The sequence below is a fragment of the Ixodes scapularis genome, unplaced genomic scaffold (assembly GCF_016920785.2).
Source record: "Ixodes scapularis isolate PalLabHiFi unplaced genomic scaffold, ASM1692078v2 PGA_scaffold2__306_contigs__length_199485367, whole genome shotgun sequence".
NCBI classification, from domain to species: domain Eukaryota; kingdom Metazoa; phylum Arthropoda; class Arachnida; order Ixodida; family Ixodidae; genus Ixodes; species Ixodes scapularis.
Window position 1 is genome coordinate 106,579,677 of NW_024609857.1, and position 26,718 is coordinate 106,606,394.

Sequence of the window (26,718 nt, forward strand, 5' to 3'; positions counted from 1 at the left end):
CCTGTTTTTGACGCATATCTTTTTTGGACATCAAACAGATTTATTGGCATCTAATAACATTTATTGCTTGGAATAGATATACATTGCGATGTATTACATTTTCACAATGATCTTGCTTTGGTTTCTTAATAGGTGTAGAGCTTAGCTAACTTTAAAAACAATTAAAAACTGTTTGGGTGTTTTGTTGCGCTACCTGGCGGATGGCAGACTAACTGCTGATTTCTGGTGTTCAAAAAATTTCCGAGGGCGGCGTTGGCATCTGTATCATCATCAATCTCCGTGTCTTTTTATCTTCACATTTAAAAAATATATTGGAAGATTTACTATCGATAAATGAATGGTTTAAGTACTGGGTCAGGTTAATAAATCTAAGACAAATTATTACACACGCGTAGCGTGATATAATGTGTTCATTATTCAATACGACTGAAATCAATAAACAATAAAGACGAAGAGGAAAATAAATACACCCGAGTTCACTTCATGCCTAGAGTCTCTAAATGAGCTTTAAAGTATCCGCACTCCGTTTCCGAAAATTGTTTTGGGTGCCGCCATTTTGGGTCTTGTTCAGAGCAAACGCAACTGCCAATCGTCATGATCCAAAAGTACGACTTCCTTAGCATTAGATGCGGTGCTAGGAAGCTGATGCAATATTGCAATGCTCTGTCGCGGGTTGTTTAAACATTTGTGGAGGACGGAAAAGCGTTTCCTGTGATTTTAGATAAAGCTTCAGGTAACTGGCAACCATGATTTTAAGACACAATATGGCCAAGTGTCGTTACACTGAACCATAGCTAATTTACTGGCACAAGCGGGAACAATGAGGAAGAGATAGGTGTCAAAACGTAGTGGCTTGTGGAATCCACGGGGCTTACGTCATGGCCCCTCCAGGTATTACAAGCCTCTTGAACAAGAGCATAAATAGTGTCAATAAATAAGCTACGCGTCAGAGTAGCGACACTTGGCCATATTGTGGCTTAAAATCATGATTGCCAGTTATTTGAAGCTTTATCTGAAATCGCAAGAAAGGCTTTCCCGTCCTCCACTTTCCACAGTATGCGACAAAGCAAAGCAACATTACATGAGCTTCCTAACACCGAATCTAATGCTGAGGATGTCGCACTTTTGAATCATAACGATGGGCAGTTGCGCCTGCTCTGCACAAGCACCAGAATGCATCGGCGTTCACAACACTGTCGGGGAAGAGAGTGCCGATACTCTAAGCGCAGCTAATTTATTTGCTCTAGTTCCCGCGAAACTCCTTTTCCCTGACTGAAACTGAAAGTAAATATGAATAATACACCATTATTATAGCTTATTTAGTTATAACCAACTACACATAATGAGAGGAGGAAGCGGCCGGGTAGGAGAAACGCGGGTTTTATGCGCGACCGTTCTAACCTAAAGCCCCTTGATAAAAGCTTTTTTTACAAGTACCGCCAACCATTGTTGTGGAAGCGCGCGAGACACGTGCCATGAGCGGGTGCTCCGCCGCCATTCGCTTCCAAGGCCCGCTCATTTCAGTGCTGCGCCGCCATTTGCTTCCAAGGGCCGCTCGAGACATGGGCCTCGTGCACTCGCGCATTTGACGCTACTTGCAAGACAAGCGCAAACACATCGAGGGGCTTTATTCTAACCGTCTCAAAAGAAAGAACGCGCGGGCTTGCGCTGGTTTAAAAAAAAAAAGGCGTCCAAAGAAAAGAGGCGGCACGCTGTGCTCTTTGTTATTATGCGTCTAATTGCAAATTGTTGTGTGTATGTTTATACAGCCGGAAGTTAGTCCGCCTTAGTGGGCGTCTGACTCTCAGCTGTAGATGAGCAATTTAGCCAGTGCGGTACAACCGCACACCTCGGGTCTTTAACGTGCACCACGCAGTAGTGATACACGACCGCACGCCCGTACGATGCTCTTCCAGATCGAAACGGGCAGGGCCGGGGTGGCTTCTGCAGCGCGAGCTTACGTTCCAAGCGCTCCGAGCTGGTGTGCGCTAGACCACGCACTTGGCCACCGACCCCCCCCCCCCCCCCCCCCCCCCCCCTTTTGCGTCTAATTTATATACAGGTATAAGTATTTGAAGATCGACGATGGACGTCGATCGTCTCGAGGTAATGTAACGTAATAACACTATATAAATAATAAACTTGTTGAAGGACTGAACGACTCAATTTTACAATTCTTGGATCTTAATATGGCGGTAGCCTATTGTACTTACTGTTGATGAAGAGCAATATGAGGTGACGAGGTAATGATTAAATGATGAGGCTCTATAAGGACGACGACATTAGTGGGTGTCGAACCACAACGTACACTGCCAGACTTGTTCAAGTATCGTGTACCCAAAGACTTTCTTCACCCACAACAGAATATGGTAGAATCAAAGAGGATCATGCTTTACAACTGTACGTGGAACAGGAAAACTGCACTGTGCAGAAATGCGGCTTATTCGTTAATAGGAGGGACGGATTTCTAGCAGCATTCCCTGATTGACTACTTGGAACAAATGGCCTCGTTGATGTGTCCCCGTTCCAAAAGATTCTTGAAGCATACTTAAACCGCAAAGGAGTATGAGGCGAAAAATAAGAAAAAAGAGCCTGGTGTGAAAGGTCCAAATCACCACCATAGCTTCTACTATCAAATGCAAGGGCAGTTACACAAAACACAAAGAGAGTTTTGTGATTTAGTTATATTTACACTCAAGGGCACTGATGTCCACCGTATTCAGAGAGATGACACCTTCTGGTCAACCAACATAGAGCCTTTTCTACTCAAGTTTTACATGGAAGGCCCGACTTCCCCTGAAATTCCTTACGTAGACGAGTTGTCCGACCTCTCGATCTTCGTTCGTAAGCCATAGTATCATGAGATCGAGGGGTGTGGCTCTTCGTCCGCCGAATATTGCTTCGGCGGGTGTTTTTACCGTGTAAGATGAGGCCGTCGGCGTGCTGCTGGAACAAAAACCTGGCGATTCTTCACTGAACTGCCTCTTCCGTAAACTTCAAAAGGTCTTTTTTTTTTTTTTTTTTTTTCGCACACCATCTGTTCTGCATGCCTGTTAGTTGCAGGGTGGTATGGTGCACTAATGTGATGCCTGATGCCGGTTTTTTTTTCTTCAAAAACTGGTTTATTTTGTTTGAAGCAAGATTTGGCGCGTTATCAGAGAAAAGTATTTTCGGTAGGGCAAAAGTAGGTAAAAGAGACCGTAGAACGTCAATGACGTGTTTGGACGTCGTGGCAGGTATCGTGTAAACTTCCAGACACTTAGAGTACGCATCGCCCATGACTCCGCAGATGCGGATACGTTTCGCCACCCACCGATTGAATAGTGGATCGTTTTCAGTTTATGATGGTGTTGGACTCAAAGAAGACTTCGAGTCTTTCCAGAAGGTTAGCCAAGGTGCCAGGACTTTTGTCGAAAGCGGTAAGTGTTCGAAACGTCGAGAACGTCGGTAGCCACGTGTTGTGCTTGACACTGGACACTTACCATTCGCTGAGAAGAAACTTGCTTGTTCTTCTGCCACGAGTAATCCGATATCAGGTCATCACCGCAACACCATCTCCCGACAAAAACGCATGTCCATAGTTAGCAATCACGTGAACTTACAAATTCCCGAACGCTCATAACTTGCCGTCGCTAAACGCCGTTCATTCATAGCGTCATGATTGCAAATAAACGTCTTCCTATTTCTTCTGATGGTTTTCATCATACTCCTCCTAAGCTGTACTTACAGCATTATGTGTGTCGGTACTTCCGAAAATATTGCAACGGCGTTTGTTTTCTGGGAACCCTATAATGTAACAACCTTTACAACATCTTCCGGACCCCGTGAAACACAATATTTCGTGACCTTTTTTTTCACGTCCGCTTCCACTGGTGTCTTGGAAGATTGAGTCTACTGAGCGTGCATTCCTGCAGAGGAAATTTTCATTGATAGAATATCAACACGTCAATCAACATTTGATTCCTTCTTGGTAGGATTTATTGCAAAAGCCCGTTACAACCGCCGAACCGCACTTTATACCCAGCCTGACATTCTCGCATACATCCGTTTTCTGGGTCACGCTACTTGAGCTAGCTGAGCACAGCTGGCAGCGGCGCGAGCAAGGCCACGAGGAGAACGTGATGGTCCTCGAGCCATCCCACTGTGAACCAATGTTTCGGCCACACCACGGGTGCGTGTCGCCATCTATTGGTTGAACTAACGCCTTGTTCAAGATGGCTGCCGTGGGACCGCAGCCTTAAGCACCGTCATATGTCTTGGATCCCGGACTGCTAAGAGTGATGCGTTCGCGGAATGCTGCCGTCGGTTCGTTTAGTAGTCCCTCTGAACTACCGCTTTGCTTGACGTGCTACTAGGTTGATGGTGCGTCATTACTATAACAGCCGGATCGAAATGATTGTTCAGCAGAACCAAGCAGAATTATTAGCCCTCGTTGAGCGACGCCACGGCCATTTTGCTTCTAGGTACTGCTCCTCCCTCGGCGCCCATGCTCTCCAAGTCACGTGACCTAGATTTCCCCCTTCTAGGGACAATAGTTAACTTTAAACCACGGTTCGCGTTCGAGAAAACGGGCCCAGTAATCTGTTCACCCCTTATTTGAGATCATAGCCAAAGCTACAAGCGCGAGCTTAGCCCGCGCTCCTGGCTCTGAGACGCGCTTTTTTAGCGCGAGCGCGTGTTGTGCTGAAGAATGTTTCAAAGCAGCGATTTTTCGCTCTCGCGCTTGTGGCATCTGCTGTAGTCTTACATCAATGGTGAACGGAGTATAACCTGGGGTGGTAACGTTCATAACGCAGGAGCGATACAGGACCGCACGTGGGTACGATGCTCATCCAGATCGGAAAAGGCAGGGGTGAGGATTGAAATTCCCTAGCCCTGAGCTTTGTAGCGCGAGCGTTCGCTCCCGGTGTTCCGAGCTGCGGTGCGCCGGCACACTCGGCCACCGATCCCTCAGCCGATAGCCCGTCGCCTCTTTAAACCCCTCGCGAGGCCTCGTTGAAAAAATTCGGCAAATGGGGAGAGAGGAGGGCAGCCGGTCCTCTCAAGAATGCGCGCGCCGTGAGGAGCCTGCATGCCGACGAGCCTCGGCGTACCGGCCATCTCCACCGCGCGGACGAGCCCCCATTACGTCGCTGATGCTCTGAGCAAGACGCCGGAACCGTAATCGCCCCGAGAAATAGCAACGCGCGCCCGAGTGTGTGTCTGTGTCTCCCACGTGGCGGCCCCCGTGATGTGTCCCCTGCCCCGAGATAAAACGCGGAGACGTGAACGGATACGGGAGGCCCGAATCACTCCAGCGAGAGGCGCGTTTTGTCTTTGACTGCGCGAACCTTCGAGCCCGGACATTCATGCGAACCTCGTACGCACTAGGCCATATACGGTTGTTGCCTCCTCCTTGGAAGACACCGACACGTAGCGGCGTTTTGGAAGGACCGTCTTTCGCACCGGGCCCGTAAAAAAAGAACGTTCCCACGTCTAAGTGGCCGAAACTGTGAGTGACGGCCGAGTGCTGATGGGAGGGGAGTGGAGGGGAGAGGGGGGGGGAATACCCTATGGGGTGCCAAATGTGTGTCCAGCTGTTGGTGTGAGCGGTCAACGCTGTCACACATCCGGTCAGGTTCTGTAAGGATTCCGCGGCAGCCATCTTGATAACGACATTGCTGTTGATTGTCAGCAGCATCGCAGTTACCTTTTAAAGTTTATCTACTACGCAGACAGCAGGTTAACAGATACGCGGCCATCTTGAAAAACATATTTTTTTGTGTTTTTCAGCCGCATCGCAGTTACCTTCAAAGCCAATGCACTACTCAGACTGCAACTTAACGGATAAATGTGAGGGGGGACAAGGTTCGATTGTCCCATTCGCAACGGAATCCCACTGTCTGTGAGGAAGCCTGAGTGCGTGTGAATTGAACAAGCTTGGGCGATGCCTGCACATTATTGACAATAGAAGGTGCACGCTGTAGGTGAACCATGTGAAGGCTTGCTTGCCTTTTTCACTGCCCCACTTTCCTAGATGTACTAACAAAAAACATTGCATTCTTATTGTTTTTGTTTTGTAATTTATAGAGAAATAAGTGCCCGGGAGAAAGTTTGGTTCTTCATCATTCATGGGAAAAGTCGCCACCTGGCTAGGGGATTAGAAATTCGAGAATGATTAAAAGAGAAAGAGGGAAACTTTAGCAGGGTTTCGAATTATTGCTACAGTTGGCTATTCGGAGCGACAAGCATAAGATACTGTTGAATTGGTTTATTATTTGATGTGTCTCATTACTGACGGCCCGGCCCGTCAAACCATTCTTTCGCAGAAAGTTCAAGACAGCCAAAGGTGATATGCGGTAAAGTACTGTAGACTATACTGAGGGCCTAATCGTCCTTGAGGTTCAAGTAACTTTTGTTAGGCTGGAGCCTCGATAATTAGCTACTAATTAACATGTTTGTGATCAAGTCGCAGTTCTTAAAATTGTACAAGATGAATGTGCTAAAAAAGAAAAAAAGACGAGCAGTGAAAGAATTACGAACACCACAGGGCGTTCAGTGAGTGGTGTTTGTAATTCCTTCACTTGTCCGTCGTTTTTTAACGCTTTTATTCTCTCTCACGAATAGCCAATTAACCTTTTTTATAGTTTTTCTAAAGACTTCCCGGGCCTCCAATAATCCACTTCTGTTAAGCAAGTAATGTTGGTTATTTGTTTTTTCTAGTGAAGTTTTTGAAGTTGTCGCTGAATATCTGCGGCTCCGGCCAAGCAGAGGGAGTGAAATGTTCGAAATGTAAAGGTCTCCAGCGAGCGTACCCTACAATACAACGGAACCCTTGCGACACGTAGCGTCTCAAGCTTGGATCTGTTGAGTGTCGTTGTAAAGCGCGTGCTGGGCGGGTGTGAAGAGTTGAGGTATGGCTTTCATCCTAAGGTTAATTATGCACTTTGATCTCAAGTCTGAATGAAGTTGAACATTGCCGGCCGAGTTTGCATGTTGCAGCAAGTAAGCACACAGAAAATGCCCCTGTGAATATTCGGTAAATGATTTATGTCATAAAGACAATCTTATAACTTATATGAAAAAAAGTTTTGTAATGGAAGATTATTGCGAAACTTGAGCTCGATATGAATATCAGTCATACTAAAGGTGAACTTTCTTCTGTGAAGAAAACAACAGCAACAAATAAAATAAAAAAGAAGAAAAAAGCGCACACACAAACTGCTGGATCTGGTTATAAGATTTGTCTACACCTTTTCTATAAAATGATCATAGGCAAATTAATTTAAAAGATACATCGCGAAAACGATTTTCACAAAGTTATAATCATTGCAAATAATAACAGCGTCAAAGGATTGGTTTAAAGTACATTATAATTCTAAACAAAGGTAATCAAAAGCCTTCAAAAGCTCGCAATAATTATATTTTCAGTTTAGTCAGATAAGCACTCAGTGTTCAATCCGTTAATAAAAATATAAAGTATTAGTAAAATATTTCTGCTATTCATGTTCGTAGTATGCCAGCCGTCCTTCAGGAATAATGAACGCCATGAATACACTTGCACAGACGTGTTGTAAGCAAGGCGGCAAACCTTTTGTGGGAAAACCCTTATAGTGCATGCGCGTGATCCCTTTATTAAATTAAAAAAAAAACTAATGTATATCAACGCGTTAAAATATCTTAAGTTAGAAGTTACAGACCATTGACTAAGTTTCTCACCTACAGCGTGAATCAGTCTTGCCATAGCTCAAATTGCGACCGACCTCTTAATGTCTAAACACTGAACGAGTTTAATTTACCTTTACATCGTATACATGTTTCTATAGTGCTAAATGAAAAAAAGAGTACCCTGATGTGTTTTTCTATCTTGGCATGGCACTTCAGGCTCACTTTTCTACTATTTAGCTCGATGTTAAACATAGCTTGAAGTCGTTCGTCGCATATCGGTCGTCGCACAGCAGATCCTTGGCAGGAAAAGCACCTCAGGGGTCACAAATTGTTCCGTAATAATCCAACTTACAAATGTTAGCAAAATGGTATTGCAATGTTCCCTTGAGCCGGACACACTTTGCTCGTACATCACACAAAAGAAACGGCGTTCGCTGCACACATGATGAGAGGAGTGTGTGCGTACGCATCTCAAGCATATTCGAAGCACGGCTGCGTCATACATATGCATGCTTTGATCACGACTGCGGACAGTGTTTGTATGACCAACGAGACAGACAGAGAGAGAGGATGAACCAAGCGCTTGGATTGACCCAGAAATCTGTTCTACACTGACCGTGGGTGCAGCTCCTGAGTGAATTTCTGGTAAGGATGTATTTTCCCGAGTAACTGGCAACATAAAAAAAGTGCTCGAAGCGTGGGTTATGATGATTACGTTTCTTGCCAAGTCATTAGTTCTTTGGTGTTGTCTTCAGCTAATGCAGAATTATAATTGGCTGCGGCAGTCGACGGGCACTGCATTTCTTAAGGGGATGCTGAACTGAAATCTGTATTCCACGAAGCACGGCGGCAAAAGCGTGCAACGGGATGCTACAAACTTCAAAACATCACACATACAAGTTACAACAATTTATCGAACGGATAAGCGTATTTTTTTTAAAAAAAAGGAGGCGTATTTGACAGATATTTTTACGTCCTGTTTCTCCGAGAAAAAGAGGGAACGGTCTCGCGTCTTCTCCGCCTCGCCGCCTTGAGGGTGCAAAATGAAGAGGAAGAAACGAGATATCTTGACGTCACGCGCCTCGTCACCCTCGTCCAATCTTAACCTTTTTTTTTTAGAAAAAAATATGGCCGTCGATTCGAGATATCGCCTTGCGAGTAGTGTTGTAGGGATTGTAGCGTCCCGCCTACAGCTCCTGCATTGTTTTTTGAAATCCAAATTTCGGTTCACCATCCCCTTAAGCAATCAGCAGAGACTAAAAAAAGACACTTTAGTCTGCTTACTTGTAAGAGTGCGAAAGCATAATAGCCCGCGGGTGAATTGTTTTTGAGAAACACCCTAAGAAATGCCTGCGGGTCTACTTACCCGCAAAACACTCAAAGAGCAAATCTCTGCGATCTACAAAATGAGCTCAGCGAAGGATGAGGCGCGTCTTATGATGAGGCGCAAACAGATGAGAAACATCTGTTTAGATCTAAAAATGAAGTCTGCGCTGTGGCATTGCGCAATCCAAGCTTGAGGCTTTGCATTGCGTAAAGCCACAGCGCAGACTTCATTTTTAGATCTAAACGGATGTTCCGCCTCATCGTTCACTGAGCTGATTTCGTAGATCGCAGATATTGGCTCTTGGAGCGTTTTGCGGGTAAGTAACGATCAGGCATTTCTCAGAGTGAATGTTTCTGCACGTATTAAAGTTGCCACCGTTACTGTCGGCTGCGGCGTAATTTCGTGGGCGGCCACGTTTGCCTGCAGAAGCCGCCGTAGATGTAGATGCTGCTGCCGATGTCGAGGCCGTAGATGGTAACGCGGTCGCCTCACAGTCCATTGCGCGAAGCACACAACGAGGACAGATGAAGTCCGAAGCGCAAGTGACGCGCCGGAGGCAACGCGCCACGTCTTCCCTTTTTGCACACGGCGCTCCGCCGGTGACATCACGCTCGTCCACTGCGCAGGCGCGGCGCCCCCGCCGGCTTCACGGCTACCGTGACGAAGCATCTGCGTTGGTGTGCTTTTCTTTGTGTTTTATTTCTCGTGATGGGGTGGGGGGGGGGGGGGGGGGACATATAAGGCTTTCGCCTTAAAAATAAAGGTCTATTGGTGGATCCTTAGGGAATGCCTTGGCATGCCCTTGGGAAACGCCCCACACGTCCCCATTTGAGAAAGCTAACGCTGACCCCTTCACTTTTCTCTCTTTGCTTTCTCTTCTGATTTGTCTTCGAATGCTGCCTCTTTTTTGCTTCGTTACGGGGTCAGTGTTAGTATTTCCCAAAGGGGGGCATGCGTGGCATTTCCAAGAAGTCATGCGAACGCGTTCGCTATGGATCCATGAATAGATCTTCCTTTAATTCTCATCCGGCGATCGGGATCACGGAACCCGCATCGGCCCAGCCTCTGTCGCACGCAGACCCGTGTCGGCCTGCCGCTTCTTGCGCCGCATTTCGGCCAGCCGAGCTAAGCGCGGCTTCCGTTCCTTTGTCTCGTTCGCCCGCCTTGCACGCTTGGCAGAGGCATCCGCTGCCTGACGCTGCTTTCACTATTCACCGGTTTCCCGTGCGCGCATTGGTTCCCGCCCCGTGACGTCACCTCCCTCTCGGCTTTGAACATCATTACTCTCTCCCTCCCCACGTGCGTTTCCCTTCCCACTGTTTTGTATGCAAACGAATGGCGTCAGCTTTTCCCTGTCATGTAGGTACTGATGCGAATGCGTTAATCAATCGAAGCGAGTGACTTTCCTGCGTATACCTAGCGGAGACGTAGACGCATGGGAACAGTTATTCAGGGAACAGGTATGTAGTTTCCGAGCACGAACTCGCCGTGTTTCTCCAGGTCGGAGAGAAGGGTTAACGGAGTATCACAAGCTCCTTTCGCACGAGTCTTTCTTACTTCCTCGAGCCGATAGACGATTCGGCCCCGAGTCGAAGCGTATAACTATTCACGGGGCGTTTGATTAATGGCGTCCCCGGAGGAAAGACGGGCCCGACGACCGTAATGGAGGTAATGATGGCCGTCATCATTAGCATGCGATCGAGAAGGGTGCAAGGGGCAGGCTGGCAGCGCGCCGCCACGGGCCGCCTGATTGGGCTCGCATTCCAGCGGGCGCCACCCGAGCGAACCCCAGGAATGCGCTGATCCCGAGACGGGCCCACTACGGAAAGCCCCTGGCTTGCTCGGGGACTGCGTGCTGGGTCGCCGGCGCTGCAGTTACGGCGGCTGCTTGTATGATACTGCGCATGCCTCGGTGCCTTGGTGCGTGCATGTGCTTCGGTATTGCGCGCGTATTTCTTGTTTCTTTTTTTGTTTGTTTGTTTGTACTTCATCGATTAAAAATAAAATTGAGGTTAATTGGATTTGTGAATGAGAACTTTAGACGCATATATCTAGAAGAATTTCCTGCGGACTAGGCGCTGACTTTTGAAAACGTGCGTATATTTTGTAAAAAAAAGGTTGAAAACAGAAGCTGCGTCGTCGTCTGCCATGTGCTGGACTTACACGACCCATGGGACCGCAGGGGTGTATCTCGGATTCTACGCCTGGGGGAGGAGGGGGGAAGAGGCTATTACAACTTACTTCGTGTAAGAAATCCGGGGAGGGGGGGGGGGGCTTACCAAATTTAGCGGATTACTGCAGGGTATGTGTGGCTGTATAAAAGGTTGGGAGAATATACCATAAGTCTGTGCACTTCGTTTAAAAAAAATTCTGAGGGTCAGCGGAAACGTGTGGCCGAATTAATATTCTTGCGATCTTGATCATCTTCTAGTGAATTTTTCTCGGGGGTCTATCTTTAGTTGGGAGGAAGGTTAATCGCCCTGTCCAAACCAATAGCGGCGCGTTGTAGCGAACACCAAGGCATCATCGAGGGCGAGTTTTCAACGTTTTGAAAGTTTACAAAGCGAGACGACGACCTGTAACAGTTTAAAATACAAGTCCAGCGCTGTAGATACACAATTAATCTGGGGATGTACGACTGCCGACCTCGGGTCTTTAATCTGCATTAGTCAATAGACATCAAGCAATCGCACGCTGGTGCATTGTTCGTTCATATCAATGCTGTAAAGGCTGCAAGGCCATGGATTCCACACCGCGTCCTTTCGCTATACGTGACCCCAGTAACGGACCGGTGCGCCGGAGTCCCGACGTTTTCTTTGCTTCGTAAATATGCCGCAGCCTGACTGGTGCATGTTAATCTCTTAAAAAAGAAGAATTGTCATGAAATAAGTCCAAACTTCACCGTGTATTTTCGTTGAAAGCGTCTTCAAGCAGACGGATAGATGGAGAAATCGATACGGCTAAACCCTTTTGATCGGGTGGTGTCTTGCGCCACCCAGTCAGTGTTTTTAATTCCAACGGTTGACGTCTACATAATATAAGGACACGTTAAGTTAAGCCTAGTTCAATAATCTAGTACAGGGTGCACACGGGTGTTAGAAAGGGTGAGTGAGAAAGAATGCCGTTTAAAAGTTAGCGTATAATGTAACTTTGAAACGTTGGCTTTAAATTCCTTACACGTACAACTTCGCATTTACGCAGTCCTAGAATAGCTTTTAAAATGAAGCCTACGCCTGGCGCTCTAAGGTACACAATTATATTTATTTGCGGGCTCAGTGCAAAAAAAAAAAAAGAAATCTACTTTTCAAAGTAGAGCAACTGTGTACGTATTAGGCTCCGTCGGAGTTCAGAACTGGAGCACGTCGGTGAAAGCTCGTGCTGCAGAACCAAAAGATCCGGCGTTCATTCAATACGCCTGCCCGTTTTGATCCGGATGAGCATCGTACCGGCGTGCGGTCGTGTATCACCGCTGTGTCGTGCACGTCAAAGACCATAGGCTAGCGGTTGCACCCCTCTGACTAAAGCTTTCGTGGACAGCGGACACACCAGGCCCCACTGGGGCTGTCTAACTCCACGCTGTCTAAACACGCCCAATATAAGATGAAATTTTAGCTCAGATGGAGTAAATCTCACGAATTCTTGCTGGGAAAACTTGTAAGATGCGCGCTCCGCGTGCCTAATAAAAAAAGTAGGGCTACCTTGCTCGAAGTTTAATATATCTGGTGATTGAGAAACATCAAAGCCTCGAGGGTCGCGAGCGGTTAAGTTCAGTTCCGTTTTGCCACTTGTGCTCCTCTCATTTCCCAGAATTGAACTTACCGTGTGTGGTCGTCTTGGAGCAGTGCGGGGTCAGTGAACCCTCAATATTCGCTCGAGCGTGTTTACGACTGCTGCCGGGTGTCTAGGATCTCCTGTGCGTCTCGGCACTTTAGGCGCGAAATGCGGGCGTGCGTTGAGTCAAAGGCGCATAAACGATGACTAACATCTCCAGTGTTATTGGACTGCTAGATGCTTTAGAAGAAAAAAGAAAGTTGCGAGACGGGGACACTGGGGTGCACATATAGTCGTCCATCTGCTGATTGAGAGGGAAATGTCACTGAAAACTGCATAAAACAATATCTTGAGGTAATAACGTTAGAGAATTGTCTGACTATAAGAAGTGCTGACAAATTTGCAAAACAGCAGTTGATTAAAACATTAAGGCGAATTGTTTGTCCGCACTGAAGTTTGGAACAACACCCGGGGGCAAATAAAAGATTGGGCAGAAGAGCTTCGGGTGTCAGATAAATTTATCATTGTACGATTGAAGGAAGAAGGACGAACTGAAGGATTCTTCGGTCATTTCAGCGAGACCCAACCGCTCTATCTACCAACAGATACGTTATTGGCAGCTTGCCGGGGTCCACGAATTTCGGGGCGTTTCGAGAAAGATAGGCCAATCTAACGTAAACTCGAAAATGTTAACAGATGTAGTTTTGTGGAAATCATTAACTGGGATAACTTCACTAGGCTTTTAAATATAGCTGATGGATTGCTGCTTTTGCTGCAAGACACGACGGCTGAAAATCCATCAGAAAGGTCTCTGCATTTTTGTCACGTTCCCTTAACACATAATTCGGCAATATCAACTAAACGTGTTAATAAAAAAAAAACCACTATTATTATTACCACAACTTTTAATACTACCATTACTTCTCGTACTACTATTACTGCTACTACTACTACATCCAGTACTACTTCTAGTTACAATATTAAATATTTTATTTCTCGAACTGGCTTGTATATACTGGTCGGACCCACAAGAGCTAGAAAATAACAGCTTGCCCGTGAGATCTCGCACTTTTTGCATCGATTCATGTTTCCATCTGATTTTAATTTTCCTCACGAAAAATACAATTATTCAATGGTTTATTAACCTACAAAGAATGCGAGAAATAAAATAAAAATGACCGTCCTTTTCAAAATTGAATTTTATAGAGCCACCGTGGTGTACTATATTTTCGTTTTTGACACGTTGCAATGAACGCTCAACATTGTTGAATGGCGGATTGCTACAACTAAGTTTTGTGCTCAAGAAAAAAAAAAGAAAGTGTGTATGTGTGGGGAGGGGGGGGGGGGGGGGGCAGGGGGGAAAGTAATGTCTTCTGTCGTTTCGGAAGATTTTCGTACCACCAAGATCCTATTGCGCAACGTCGATACAGAAATTCAACTTCCAACGATGGTTCCAATAAACTACAAACTGAAGAGCTGTCCTATGGCTTAAATTCTGCGTTTATATTGTCAGAATCGACTTATTTTTCTTAATGTTTTGTTCACAAAAACATGCGCAATAAATGCCTCCTATGGGAAGAGTCGTGACTTAGCGCTTGAGTTGTTTATAATTACCGGCAGATTAATTACCTCAAGTGAGAATCCATCTCCTAAATATACTTGTGGTGTTATAATAGAATTTATTCATTGTTTTTATACATAGAATGATGTATGCGCGGGTATTTATTATGTGCTCGACACTTCTGACCTCAGGGGCCCATTCATCTCCATGAACGAGCACTTTTCTCTCTGTATTATGTCCAGTCAACCATGGGGCAACCCACTCAAGCGATTAGAGTCAGCTGGCGAATACCGGACACACAAGAAAGGCTAAGAGCTCGTGTGGACGAAACATTCCTTGCCTGACGTAGTCCGCAGGATCACTGCTAAAGCCGCCGAATGAGTAACGCTTGGGGTATCCGCGCACTATGCTCCGATTTTCTTTTTGCGGGCTCCGCCATTCTCTTACTTGAGGCAGAGCGGGCGTAATTGGCTACAGTTAGGATTCGGAAATGCGACTTTCTGAGCCTTGGGCACAGCATCAAAAAAATCGGGCAGCACTGTTCCGCCCTGTCGCAGACTGTTTTTAACGTTTCGAGGACGACGGGAAAGCGGCTTCCGGCGATTTCGGACGAAGCTTGAGATAACTGACTGGTCACAATAGGGACTTTTAGTAAACCGTTACCACGTTCCGCGTACCGCACTACCGGAGCCTTTGGAGCATGCTTTTAAGTGCGCGCCTCGCGGTCACGACATCACCCGGGCGCCCGCTTAAAAACAGGCTTCAAAGGCTCCGGTAGTGCTGTACGCGGAACAAGGTGACGGTTTGCTAAAGAAGTCCTTAATGACATTAAGCAGCGAGAAGGCTGAGGCGTCGTTACGCGGAAGCGTAGCTAATACCGCTGCCACGCGGCAAACTTTATTGTCAGTTCCATACACTTAAATTATTTGATCGGCCCATTATCACGCGCCACTTCTGCCGCAGCGCGGTACACGCGCGACGGTCGTAGCCACGTTAGTTCGTATAGTCGGGATCGCGAGCTGATTCGCGAATCGTTTACACCCGATAGTTACACGGGAATGCACTCGACTGCTGTTACGTTTAACCACGATCACCCCACTATACTCGTGGACAACTTTCTGCGGCTACGCAGTTAAAGCTATGGGCGCACGTGCGCTCGCGCATCTTGAGCGTCCGCCAAAGCTGTGCACACGGACTCTTCATTTCTTCTGACTGTCCGAGAGCATAGTGTGGTAACTGTGGTGAAGCGTAACTGCTGTTAAGGGTGACTTAACTGCGGTTCAGGTTGCCCTTATAACTAGGCTATAGACCTATAGACGCTTTACACACGCGCCAAGTTACAGCCGCCATTACTGACCTTCTCTTGTCTTACCGAAATGCCGAACAACTGAAACGGTAGTTGACGATCCTCTACAAAGGCCGATGCTTTAGAAAAGGACACAGTTGAATCTCATGTGGCAATAACCCGGCCTGCTATGGTAATGATGAAGTGAAATAAACGAAATAAGAGGAAACAAAAACTGAAGGTCAGTTATGGCGGCGTCCATGCACAGCTGCTGCAAAGCGTCTATTGCTAAATTACTCAAAGCATCAAGGAGAATGCCGGGATTGGTGTTCCACGCGTCTCACGCGTACGCCTTCCCCGTATAAGAGATTCGAAGTAAGTAACCAAAATAAATCGTTGAGGAATGCGCGTGCAAGATGCTATTTGTTTTAGGTATTTGCTTTAGAAAAGTTACTACTGCTGAGGCCAGCACGTCCTGCGCGTGGAACCCCAATCGCTGCATTCTCCTTGGTGCTTTAGTTTAGCAGCAGGTCTCTTCATGTCAGTCAATGGGACGGACATGAAATATTGCAGTGTGACAAAGGCATATATATATATACATATATGGCGTGCACGTTCGCCTGCTTTTTGGGCACCTTGTACTGTTATTTACCCCCCCCCCCCCCCCCCCCTTTCCAAACGCGCCCACGTGCTTTTCTTTCACCCCGATGTCAACCAAGGATGGAGCGGCCTTGGCTGCTCGTCATCCCGATCCCGCGCGAGTTCTCTATGTTGCTTTATGACTGGCACTTGCTCGCCGTATTACTTAGTAGCTCTAGCTCTGACGTTGCGTGCGTAACTTGAGCCATGCAACAATCCATACGGACGGCTCCATTCTCCCCCGGCTACGCGCGGTCAAGACGTCCAGCAAAAACTCACTGGCTCTGCGCGCGCGCTCGGGCGCACGTTCATGATGAGAGGACGCCAGCGCACGGGGCTTGCGAAATGCCGGACCTGCCTGGCGAGATTAGTGGTCCGCGTACTTCTATGCGCACGCGAAAGCGATGACCGGGCGTGGGAATTCGGCGGCATCGGCCGGCGGCACTTCTTTATTGGCTTCGGGCTCACTTATCCGAGTCCCGGCTTTGAGGACGGTGATGCCGATCGTGGCCGGAACTTATACACGTACTCTCAATTAGGAACGCGAGACTTATCCGCGCGTTTGGGATGATGGATGAGTGCGTGTTGGCTCAACGCGTGGTTGTCGATTCTACGCGAAAAGCGAGCTTCTGCTGGATAGCGTTGCGCGAGCCGGGTCATTTACATATTCGTCCTTTGGCGTCCGTAAATACACTCTCAGGCCTGTGGGAGCTATCATGAGGGCAGACCGACTTTCAAACTACATGCCTCGTGCGATTTTTCGAGGTAAGCTCGCATTCTGGTGAGCCGCATTCACACATAGCGTCTGAATGCGCTACGGCGGCTCAGGTACTGCCGCTTACGACCGCAAACCAAAAGACGCAGCGCTCGCTTCTTATAGTACCTCACCGCCGTATATGAACAGGCCTCACCGACAGCTCGGTGTCTGGTGAAGGATTCCCCATTGGTCACAATTTTTTGCTCTTTCACGCAGGGGTGTGTCATATCCTCTGCTTTAGAACATAAACCACCCCTGAAGTTACTTCAGTGACGTCATACAGAATCCTAAGTGCGTCTCTGCGCTCCCGGCACCGCACTCCGGCGTTAAACTTACGCGAATAATAATAAATAATAAGAATTATAACAATAATAATATAATAATATTAATAATAATTTCATTGAATCTTTCACATTGTAGATATATCAGCCCGCTAAGACATGGATGAGTATGCTTTGACTGCAGGACCTGGCGTCCAGACACTTGCATCCTACCGAAGCTTACGAATCATCAGACCCAAACATTGCAGTGCAGCGAGCATATCGTGCGGTAATCTAGACGATAATATAATCTTCAAAAATATTAAATCGTGCGGTGGGTTCCCTGTTAATTGCTAGTCATTAATTGTTTTCTAATCACCGGCAAAACGGCAACAACAATAAAAAAACCGTAGCGGAACAAATATTTATAACTACAAACAAAACGCGTCAGATCCTGTTAAATATTTTACCGCGTATTCCCGACTCCAATACCATGAATTTTGGTTATTTAGTTATTTGTAGATACGGCGACATCAATTGAGGCCATTACAGGAGTGTAAAACAGTGTCTCAAATAATTAAACTTCAAACATAAAACAAAACACTAGAAATGTCGATTGAAATCACACATCAAGGCAAGGTAATTTTCCCTATTTCTAATATAAAGTCATCACAGGAAAGCACGCGTGTAGATCCAACAACACCGTTCCACAACGCAATAGTGGGAGAAAAATATTTTTCTTAAAGCAATGATGTGAGATTGATATTGAACAATGTTCAAAGGATGAGACCGTCTGGTGCGAGTGACATCAGTGAAATTAATCGAGTTGAATACGCTGGATGCCACGATCCCCATCAACAAAGTTATGAAACATTTTCAGCTGCTCGACAGTTCGCCTGAAAGACAAAGATTCAATTCTCAACACTGTTTTTCCTCTTTACGCTTTCACCTCCAGGCCGTTAATGTTTTTAATGCGTATTTAGACAGGCGCGAGCTGCCCCTTTCGGCTGGGTGGCGCCTCTGCCCTCCCACATCAGGCTACGGAAAAACTTCAAACTCACCATAACACGCGTTTGTTCCAATTCCCTCTCTTTCATTAAAAGGAACAGCGTGGCATCCCGAGATACGAAACTGTAGTCTCTGACAGTCCTCGACGCTAGCGTCGGGCAATGCCGCGAAGTCAATGAAGCCGGAGCGTTAATAAGACACTCAGGTTTCAGCCTGCGCCCTGCGTTTCTTGCAAACAGAACTCTCGTGGCATTCTCAGTCGTTAGCAGTCAAATGATTATTACTGCAAAACGATGCACTCTACGCCTACGAGCGGCACAAAGTGTTTCAACGAAGGGTTCAATCCGCTCGAACCTGGATACTTTGTCGATGCCAACGTTCCGCGTGTGGCATTCAGTGTACCAGTCGTAAGGAATGGATTATAGTTTAAGATTAAAGGATACAGCGAGGATTAGCTCGAGGCGCGTGGTCCGTGCGCATGAACTCGGCTGCGAGGGTTGAATGACTGCGCTCGAAGCTAATTTAATCCTTAACCTTCGCACATTCTCTACTCTATTTCACCTTCTAATGTACCGCAGGAAAGGCTACAAGCGCGAGCTCCCTGCTCTGGGGCAGATCTCGGCGGCACAAGCTCTCGTGCATAAGGGGCAGCTAGCTGCCAACGCTATGAGCTCGCGCTTCTAGCCTTCACTGCGGTACTACATAAGGTGAAACAGAGTATAACAAGGAGCCATCCGTTCTGCGTGACATCGCCGCTTCCTAGAAGAGACAGGCGCTTGAAGCGCGCTACAAGGACGAGCTTGTCTCGTACCCGCGTACACAAGGACACTGCGTATCGAAGGAGCACGCCGTGCGGGGAAAACAGTCGATAGCGTGGGAAACACGTGACCCTATCTGACAGCGTTTCGCGGCGGCAGATACCAATGCCGGTCTCCCTTTGTTCTGCATTTTTTTTAAATATTCCCATTAGATTATTAGGATCGCGTCAATTAAGTTCGCGTAAGTTTGTCCCACTGAAAGTAGACGGAAGAATCAATGCAGCTGGAGAAATACGACCGCTAAAAATATAAAATTAATGCATACTCTACAAAAACAAAAACGCTGTTCGTATCACATATATTATTGCGCATAATTGTCGTACTGGTCCAATATTTAGTAGATTGAATATTGTACATTAATCAGTGTTATTATAAACTTTTTCGTGCATTTAAAATATATTTTTGCCAAAAAGAAAATGTATTCATCTCAATTTCCAACCTTAGCATGAGAGAGGTTTTCTATGAAATTCAGTCTGTAGACACGGGGTTAGTTCCGCACTCCAAAATGAACTAAGGTAATCAGATGTTGAAATATACAGTACCTCAATTTTTAAATCGCCTGACTGAATTGAATGTACAAGTTTTGAGTGAAACTCTAAAAAGTGTACTTTTCATGTTTGTGAGAGAGTGCCGCTGGAATATGTAAGCTTGGGGGTAAATCGATTACGTTTCTCCCTCTCCCACAAACCCCCCCCCCCCCCCTCAGCCCCCGTAATGCTGTTTATTTTTGTGTTATAAGGGTGCTTGTCAGCAAACATTATGTATATGTACATGCTTTCCTCTTTTCGCTGCTGTGGGGAGGCAGAGGATCGTCAAGAAACAACTATGCGTACGTTTAACAACTGGGTTGCTTTTTTCTCTGTCTCCCCTCTCCAAATGGAGAGAAATAAAGAGTTTGAGTTTGAGCTTTCGGAGCAATGGCCCCTGTATGCTCACGGATTCGTAGATATGTTGACGAACTATGGAGTGTACATTTCGATCTTACTGATAAGGAGAAGACAGGCTTTTGAAGTCAAAAAACGTCGAGCTCGCATTTTAAGTAACAGATGGCAAACTACCTCCAAATAATGGTATCGGTTCTACGTTCGCTCAGAGTTTGGCATACAACTTCCAAGTGACGTCTAAGCGACCCATAATTATTTTCTTGCTTTCGATAACGACCGTTAAAGGGGTGGTGCAACGATTTCTGTATTTTGCGCAAATACCGCTTGGAACGGATCCCTGACGTTAATGACCTCTGAAATACCCGTTCGTTTTTCACCACACGCAATCGAAGTCGCAGGAAAAAAATAAAGATAAACGAGCAGAGTTCACCCCCTCAACTCGCAGCCAGAACAAGCGGCCACGGGATCTCGAGCCGATTATATGGCGCCATTGTTGATCATAGCCTCGCGCTGGGGTTGGCAAGGCACAGGACACGCTCTGAGTTCTAGACATTGTTATTGTTCGGTTGTTGTCGTCATTGCAGCGATTGGACACGGGCCACCACCCGAATGCTTCTCGAGCTATAGATTATCACGAGCCCAAATCGAGTGTCCACGCCATGCTCGGGTCCAATCTATGAGCCGCATTCAAATATCGTCACTGGGCGGTACTGTTACCGCCGAGCTACGTCATCAGGTTCTGCGAAGGAGAGATTGAATGAAAACACTCGGTTTTGTCCTCGAAATTACAGCGCAACAAAGAAGTTTCTTGGTCAGTGGCGCTGCGTGCGAGTATCCTTGAGTCCCACCACTGCCAGTAAGCTCGTGTAAAGTGAAAAACATTCCAATCGAATATCGTTGCACCACCCCTTTAAAGCGTTGCAATTTGACAACGTTGCCGTGGAGAACTCGGTGCATGCATACTATGTACACACAGGGAAAGCGGAACACTACCTTGGCTTTCGGGGTGTGACATTCCGCAGCAAAGGGGAGGACAGGTTTTCACGGACCAGGTCCTCGTCAGGCGAAGGCAGAAGAGTATCGCCGTCGCCACCGTCGGAAGTCGGTGCCAGATTCCATCGTGGGGACACACACAATCACACGCACCACGCGGTCGCCCGCTCTCTCACACACACTCGCACGCACGCACACACTCACACGTTGGCTCGTCACTCGCGTTGTCGTCAGATGTGCGCGGACGGACCGCGAGGGCAGCCCGCCCCTGCGTGGCGCGGTAACCTGCTCGCTGACTTCGGGGAAAAAAAAAAAAGCGATAGGGCGCGTTGGCGAACGCGGCGTGCCGGGCCACTTTCTTCCAACCGAACACAGCACCGCAACAGCCGGGAAAGAGAGTCAAAGTCCTCGGCTGCCAGGCCTAAACGCTGCCGACCGACGTCCGCGCGCACCGCGCCCGCCTCCTCCGCCTTTTTAACGAAAACACAACGTGTGGAGTAGCCCCCCGAGTGCCTACGATTACGGGATGGCGGAGGCCTTGCCGAGGAGGAGGAAGCGGACGAGGAGGAGGTTTGCCGCTCTCCAGGCACAAGAACGAGAAAGCAAACTGGGAAAGGGCGGAGATGCACGGACGCGAGTTTCCGGTTCCGTCGTCTGCTACAGTTGAGTCGCGCGGCACAAATAAATAAAACGGAGAGGGGCGCCCGCTCGCGCGTGCCAGGGTAAGAACCTGCATAGAAACTGGGGAGTTTAACACCCTTCTGCGGCGTTGCGGCGTACCAGTCGTATTGTTGACTCGCTTTATTTTTCTTACCGAAAGCGCCCAGTTACTGGGAGAAATGTCTACTAAGTTCGACGATATCTGGACTTTTAAAAAGTATCACTGACATAACATCCAATCACTGTGCTCGGAGGACATATATATATATACATATATATTAAATATACATTTCTTGTGTCGTGAAGGAACATGGTGTCTAGACGTTTTGACATTCACAGTAAGAGTGCGTTCTAAATTTGGACAGCATATATTCCTATAACAGGAAAAAAAAAAAAAAAGAAAGTTTGCGCATATACAAGCGAAATTTTAGCTTTGATTTAGAGACACATCGCTAACCCAGATGTAGGCGGTCATTCGTATAGTGTTGCATCAATACACATCCAGTCACAAAAACTCAATACGCTAATGTAAAAAAAAAAAAGAAAAAAAAAAGAAGGTTGCTTGGTTTCTAATAAATGTGGGCAGCGGGTCGTTGTCCGGCGCGAAAACCACGACTCCGGTGCTGACGTGGCGAAGTTGGCGCCAGCCCACCTCGTCATGGGCGGGACTCGGAGGTCGCCACGCCACAGGAGGAGAGACATACGAGGAGCACGCCCGAGTGTACTGAATGCACGCGTGGCGATTAAAAATTGACACGGTCTTTGGCAATTCTCCAAGCACTTGGAGCTTAAAAGCTGCTTTACACTAGGGTGCCTCTTATGTGCGCTTTACCTAGTGGTTAATGACATCTGAACATTTTGTTCCTGACGCTTTTTACAGCGAAGCTGCTGATGGCTAGGGTTCCGTGGATTTTTCGTTTGCGTGACGTTTGCGCGCCGCATGCTAACGCCCTCCCTGTATAAAATATTCGAAGAAAATAACCAAAATAAAGCGTTGACGAACGTGCGTGCAAATGCCACTTGTTTTAGGCTTTTGCTTTAGAAAAGTCACTGCTGCAGACGCCGGCACGTATTTCGAGTGGAACACCATTCCTTGCATTCTCCTTGATGCTTGGGTAATTTAGCAATAGGTCTATTCAGTAGATTGGTTATCAATAGGCATCATTTTCAAGATCAGTAGACTTTCAGGCAGATAAAAAAGGTTTCTCAAAGATTTGCCTCGGTGCGACAAGCGTCGGCCATGTATACGCTCGCACCGCCCTCTCTTTGTCGTCGCCCCAAGCGCTTGCGTGCCTAGTTTCCTTTCCTTCCGCGCTCCCGGGGTGGCGGACCCGTCGCGCCTGTCTTGTTTCCTCCGGCTTCTCGGGGCGGGTCTGTGTCGTGTGCTGAACTGCTTCGCTGGTCGTCCATCTTCACAGAGTGGAACAGCTCGTGATTTGTTCGTTGCTTCTTTGTTCCAGAGCGCGAGCAAGCGGGTCTCCTGGCACGAGCTCTTGGCATTGACAATGCTACGGCGGAATGCTGTTACCGGCTATTTCTTTGTATTTTTATCGAGAGCGCGTGTTGTCGGCAATCGGGTACTACGAAGAATCTCATCACCCTAAGCAAAGCGCACATGAAGGTATTTTAGATTACACAGCATCAAGTTTTTCTTTACGCTACGTATAAGCCAGCGAAACATTCCAGGTGACTTGTACGCCAGCTTTCATTACGTGACGTCACGTAAGAATACGAAGAACATACTAGTAGGGCTGGTTAACACAGCTTCGTCGTCTACTTGCGTTACGAATCTTACGTAGCTTACGTCAAGATACGAGAGCAAGTCACTGGCACTTCAGTGCTTCGTATACGAAGCCTTGCAGCCAGTTAAAGGGGTAGCTCTGTGCGTGGAATACGAAGCACGAATGGAGCGGTAACTTACGGTCGTATCTCGCACTAAACGTTTACCTAATCTTCGCAACCAACTACCCTAGTGGCACTAGCGCTTTCAACTGTCATTAAGCCAATGATCGTTGGCATCTCCCAACTGTCATTGAGCTGGACTAACTTGTCTGGTGTTACACGGTACATAGACCTCACAACCCCAATTGAGATGAGCGTCAAGGGACACAGTTGAAAGCGAAACTAATGCAAAATTAATGTCATCTTCTTTTTTCTGGAATTGATGCAAATAAGTTTTGTGCATACTTTTTATTTATTATAAAAGCTTAAGACAAAATAAAACGAACTTAACTTAAAATAACCAGAACGTTTCACACGAATTTAAGTGCGAGAGAAATAACGGAAGTCTTATTAACACCGACATCACAATGGCCACCCTCGCCGAGGTTTGGCTTCCGCGACGTGCCCTGATCGTTCTAGGGGGAGCTCTGGCTCCGAATCGTAGCTCTTCTAACAATATTTACTGCTACGATACTTCCTAGATACCTTCCGCAATCTTCCGCAACAGTAGGGAGTTTTAGAATAGCGCACGCTAAAGCTTTGCGCACGCAAAGAATAGCGTCGTCGCCACTGCGCATGCTCCGAACGCAAAGCAGGTTTTGCGCTTTGCGTGCGCAGTTTTAGCGTGCGCTTTTTCTCGGAAATAGCGTGCGTACACAAAGAGCCTTTGCGCTTCTCCTAGGAGGATTCGTGATGAGAAGTTGGCTAAAGCCAAGACGAGCACAGTTAAAAAAAATGGCGGCTTCCAGGATTATGTCGGCGGCTGCTTTGGCGGCGTCGTGAGTTCGACGTCGGCGGTATCCTCGCGACTGCAATTTTCAGTACGGGACGACATTGTACTCGGTTTGGCAGCGATCACCGACAACTTGATGCTTGCCACGCGCGAACATTTCACGGCGAATGAACGATGTGCGAAGGTCAGTACACGAGACCTCTCTTGCCGAGGCGACGCAAACGGACACGACCGCTCAACCGCTCGCGTCGCGTTCTCATGTTTAAACAAATTAAAATGATACTCTGGACCATAAAACTCGTTTTTTTTCTGAAGTTACAGCATTTCGTGTGTGAAATAAAATTTTTTACTGTATCTTGGTGGCGTCGCAAGCGCAAGATGCTTGGGCTTTTGCGTCGCGGCGGAGAAACGCTATTCTAAAACTCTCTTGCGTCGCGTGCGCTAATACGAGCGCTAAATTTAGCGCTAGCGTGCGCTAAAATTGCGTACGTTATTCTAAAACTCCCTAGTAAGTGCTTCGCTGGCGATGGCCATGGGCGGCGATGCGGCGGACGCCGTCATTTTGTAGCTCTATCGGGGCGAATCCCTATCGGTCAACTCAGGTAGGCCAGCTCAATTGAACTCAAATGATCGTTAGCGGCTCAATGACAGCTGGCGCCGCCGTGTAACTCCGGCCGATCGCAATTGAGTCAACTCTCGTAATTGAGTCAACTCTCGTTGGTGTAAGGACAGTGTTAGGACAGAAAACGTAGGCTGCCTCACACAGCACCGTCTCCTTACGTCACGTCGCGACACGGCCTCATGTGAGCGGTGAATCCGTGCTTCCTACAAAGCGTCGCGACCAGGTCAAGCACAGATGTGGCGGTGACTCGAGCTCGTATCTTCTGGTACGCATACGTAGGCTTCGTGATGGGAGAAATTGGTGCTACACTGTGAACCAGACCACATCCCCAGGCCGACTGCTTTTAAGTCTCCATAAACAGCCCTGGCTGCAGACAGGCTTTATGACTTCGCTGTTGACAGAAGCTCATTACAAATTATTACGATAGTCGCCTTCCGTGAGCTGTCGTCAATTCCTGCTGGGCTGTAGAACGAGCATGGAGCATGCGCGGTTGTTCTCTTGTGCGGAATATGAAACCGCGCATTCGCCCACAGCCCGGCGTCTCGTCATTTTACGTATGAATTAAAACGGGCTGGAAAAGGCGTGTATCGCGTAAATATTCCTTGTCCTTTGTTCACAATTTTTCCGGTATGACCCCCCAAAACTGAATTACCCTTCGGCCCAAAATGAAGTAACGAGTATGCTCCGTTCATTAAATTCGCTTCTTGCCCATACTTTCGAAAGTCTGATGGGGCAAAGTCGAGCTCCGGGCGTATAAAAGCACCTTCCGTCAGTGCCCTCTGTAACCTCCTCTCCGCTTTCCAAACTCACGAGCAACAAAACGACTTGCGGGAGTTGGTTTCTGGTTTCAGAGGCTTCCGGCACACCGACCGCCGACGTGCTGTGAACACGTCGCCGAAAAAGTGGATATCCGGTTGGAGGTGGCCATCCTGATCTCAACAAATACAGGAAAAAAAAAAAGAAAGACGAAGGAAGAGCACGAAAACGCTACAAAAACCTTGTGCTTCCTGCAAGAAGTCGTCTAAATTCTTAGTTAGGTATAGATTGAAATGGAAACTTGGGCTAGGTGGTTCATTATGAGGTTCAGAGCACCAAACCTACACGAGGACAATAGGAAAAAGAACGAGAACAGGGCGCACTCACTCGGAACTAACATTTTTTGAAAACTCATCTCATATACTTGTGGTAAAATACAGTAATGCCTACATCAAATGCAGCCCCTTTCGCAAAAAAAAAAAAGAAAAAAAAGCGTACTCCGTTGCCGATATTGAGACATGTGTCGCTAATCCGATCTATGCCTATTTCTTTTATTTCAAATTTCTCGTAAAGCTCCCTAGATATCTAACTGATCGGGATATGACGGTGTGAATCTCGATCGGCTGCAATGTGTGGCCAAGTGTCCTGACGGGGTACTTCATGTAGCCGCTGCATGTTCGTGTGCGCGATCATTAAAACACCTGCTCGTCTGGCCGATGTACGACCTTCCACAGGACATGATAATTTCATGTACCACTCCCGTAGCCCATCCTGTGAACCTGTTACGGTGCTTCATGTTACAAGGATCTGTGGCCGTCCTGAGATTGTTGATCTTACGGCATAGCCACTATAGCTTATTAGGAGCGGAAAAGTCAACGGGCACTTCGTACCATTCAGCAACCTTTTTGAGGTTATGGGTTAGTGAGTGCGCGTACGGGAGGACCACCGGTCTCGCTGAGTCACTCTGTCTCTCTCCCTCTTTCTCTCTCTCTCTCTCTATATATATATATATATATATTTCATTTATTTTTTATTTTTCATTAGGCTGTTTGCTAC

The 26,718-nt window shown here is 47.1% G+C and overlaps 1 protein-coding gene across 2 annotated transcripts in view; it reads right to left on the minus strand.

Annotated features, from left to right (window-relative positions):
* The window catches only part of LOC8041187 (protein lin-28 homolog), a 253,668-nt gene that overhangs the window by 125,491 nt on the left and 101,459 nt on the right, over positions 1-26,718 (minus strand). Inside the window, exon 1 of one of the 2 annotated variants that reach the window (XM_042291986.1) lies at positions 20,951-21,437. The exons of the other annotated variant lie outside the window; for it this stretch is intronic. Coding sequence (XP_042147920.1) covers positions 20,951-20,972 — 22 coding nt within the window. The 5' untranslated portion in view covers positions 20,973-21,437. Of the gene's footprint in view, positions 1-20,950; positions 21,438-26,718 lie in introns of those variants that run through there. 2 annotated transcript variants of the gene reach the window in all.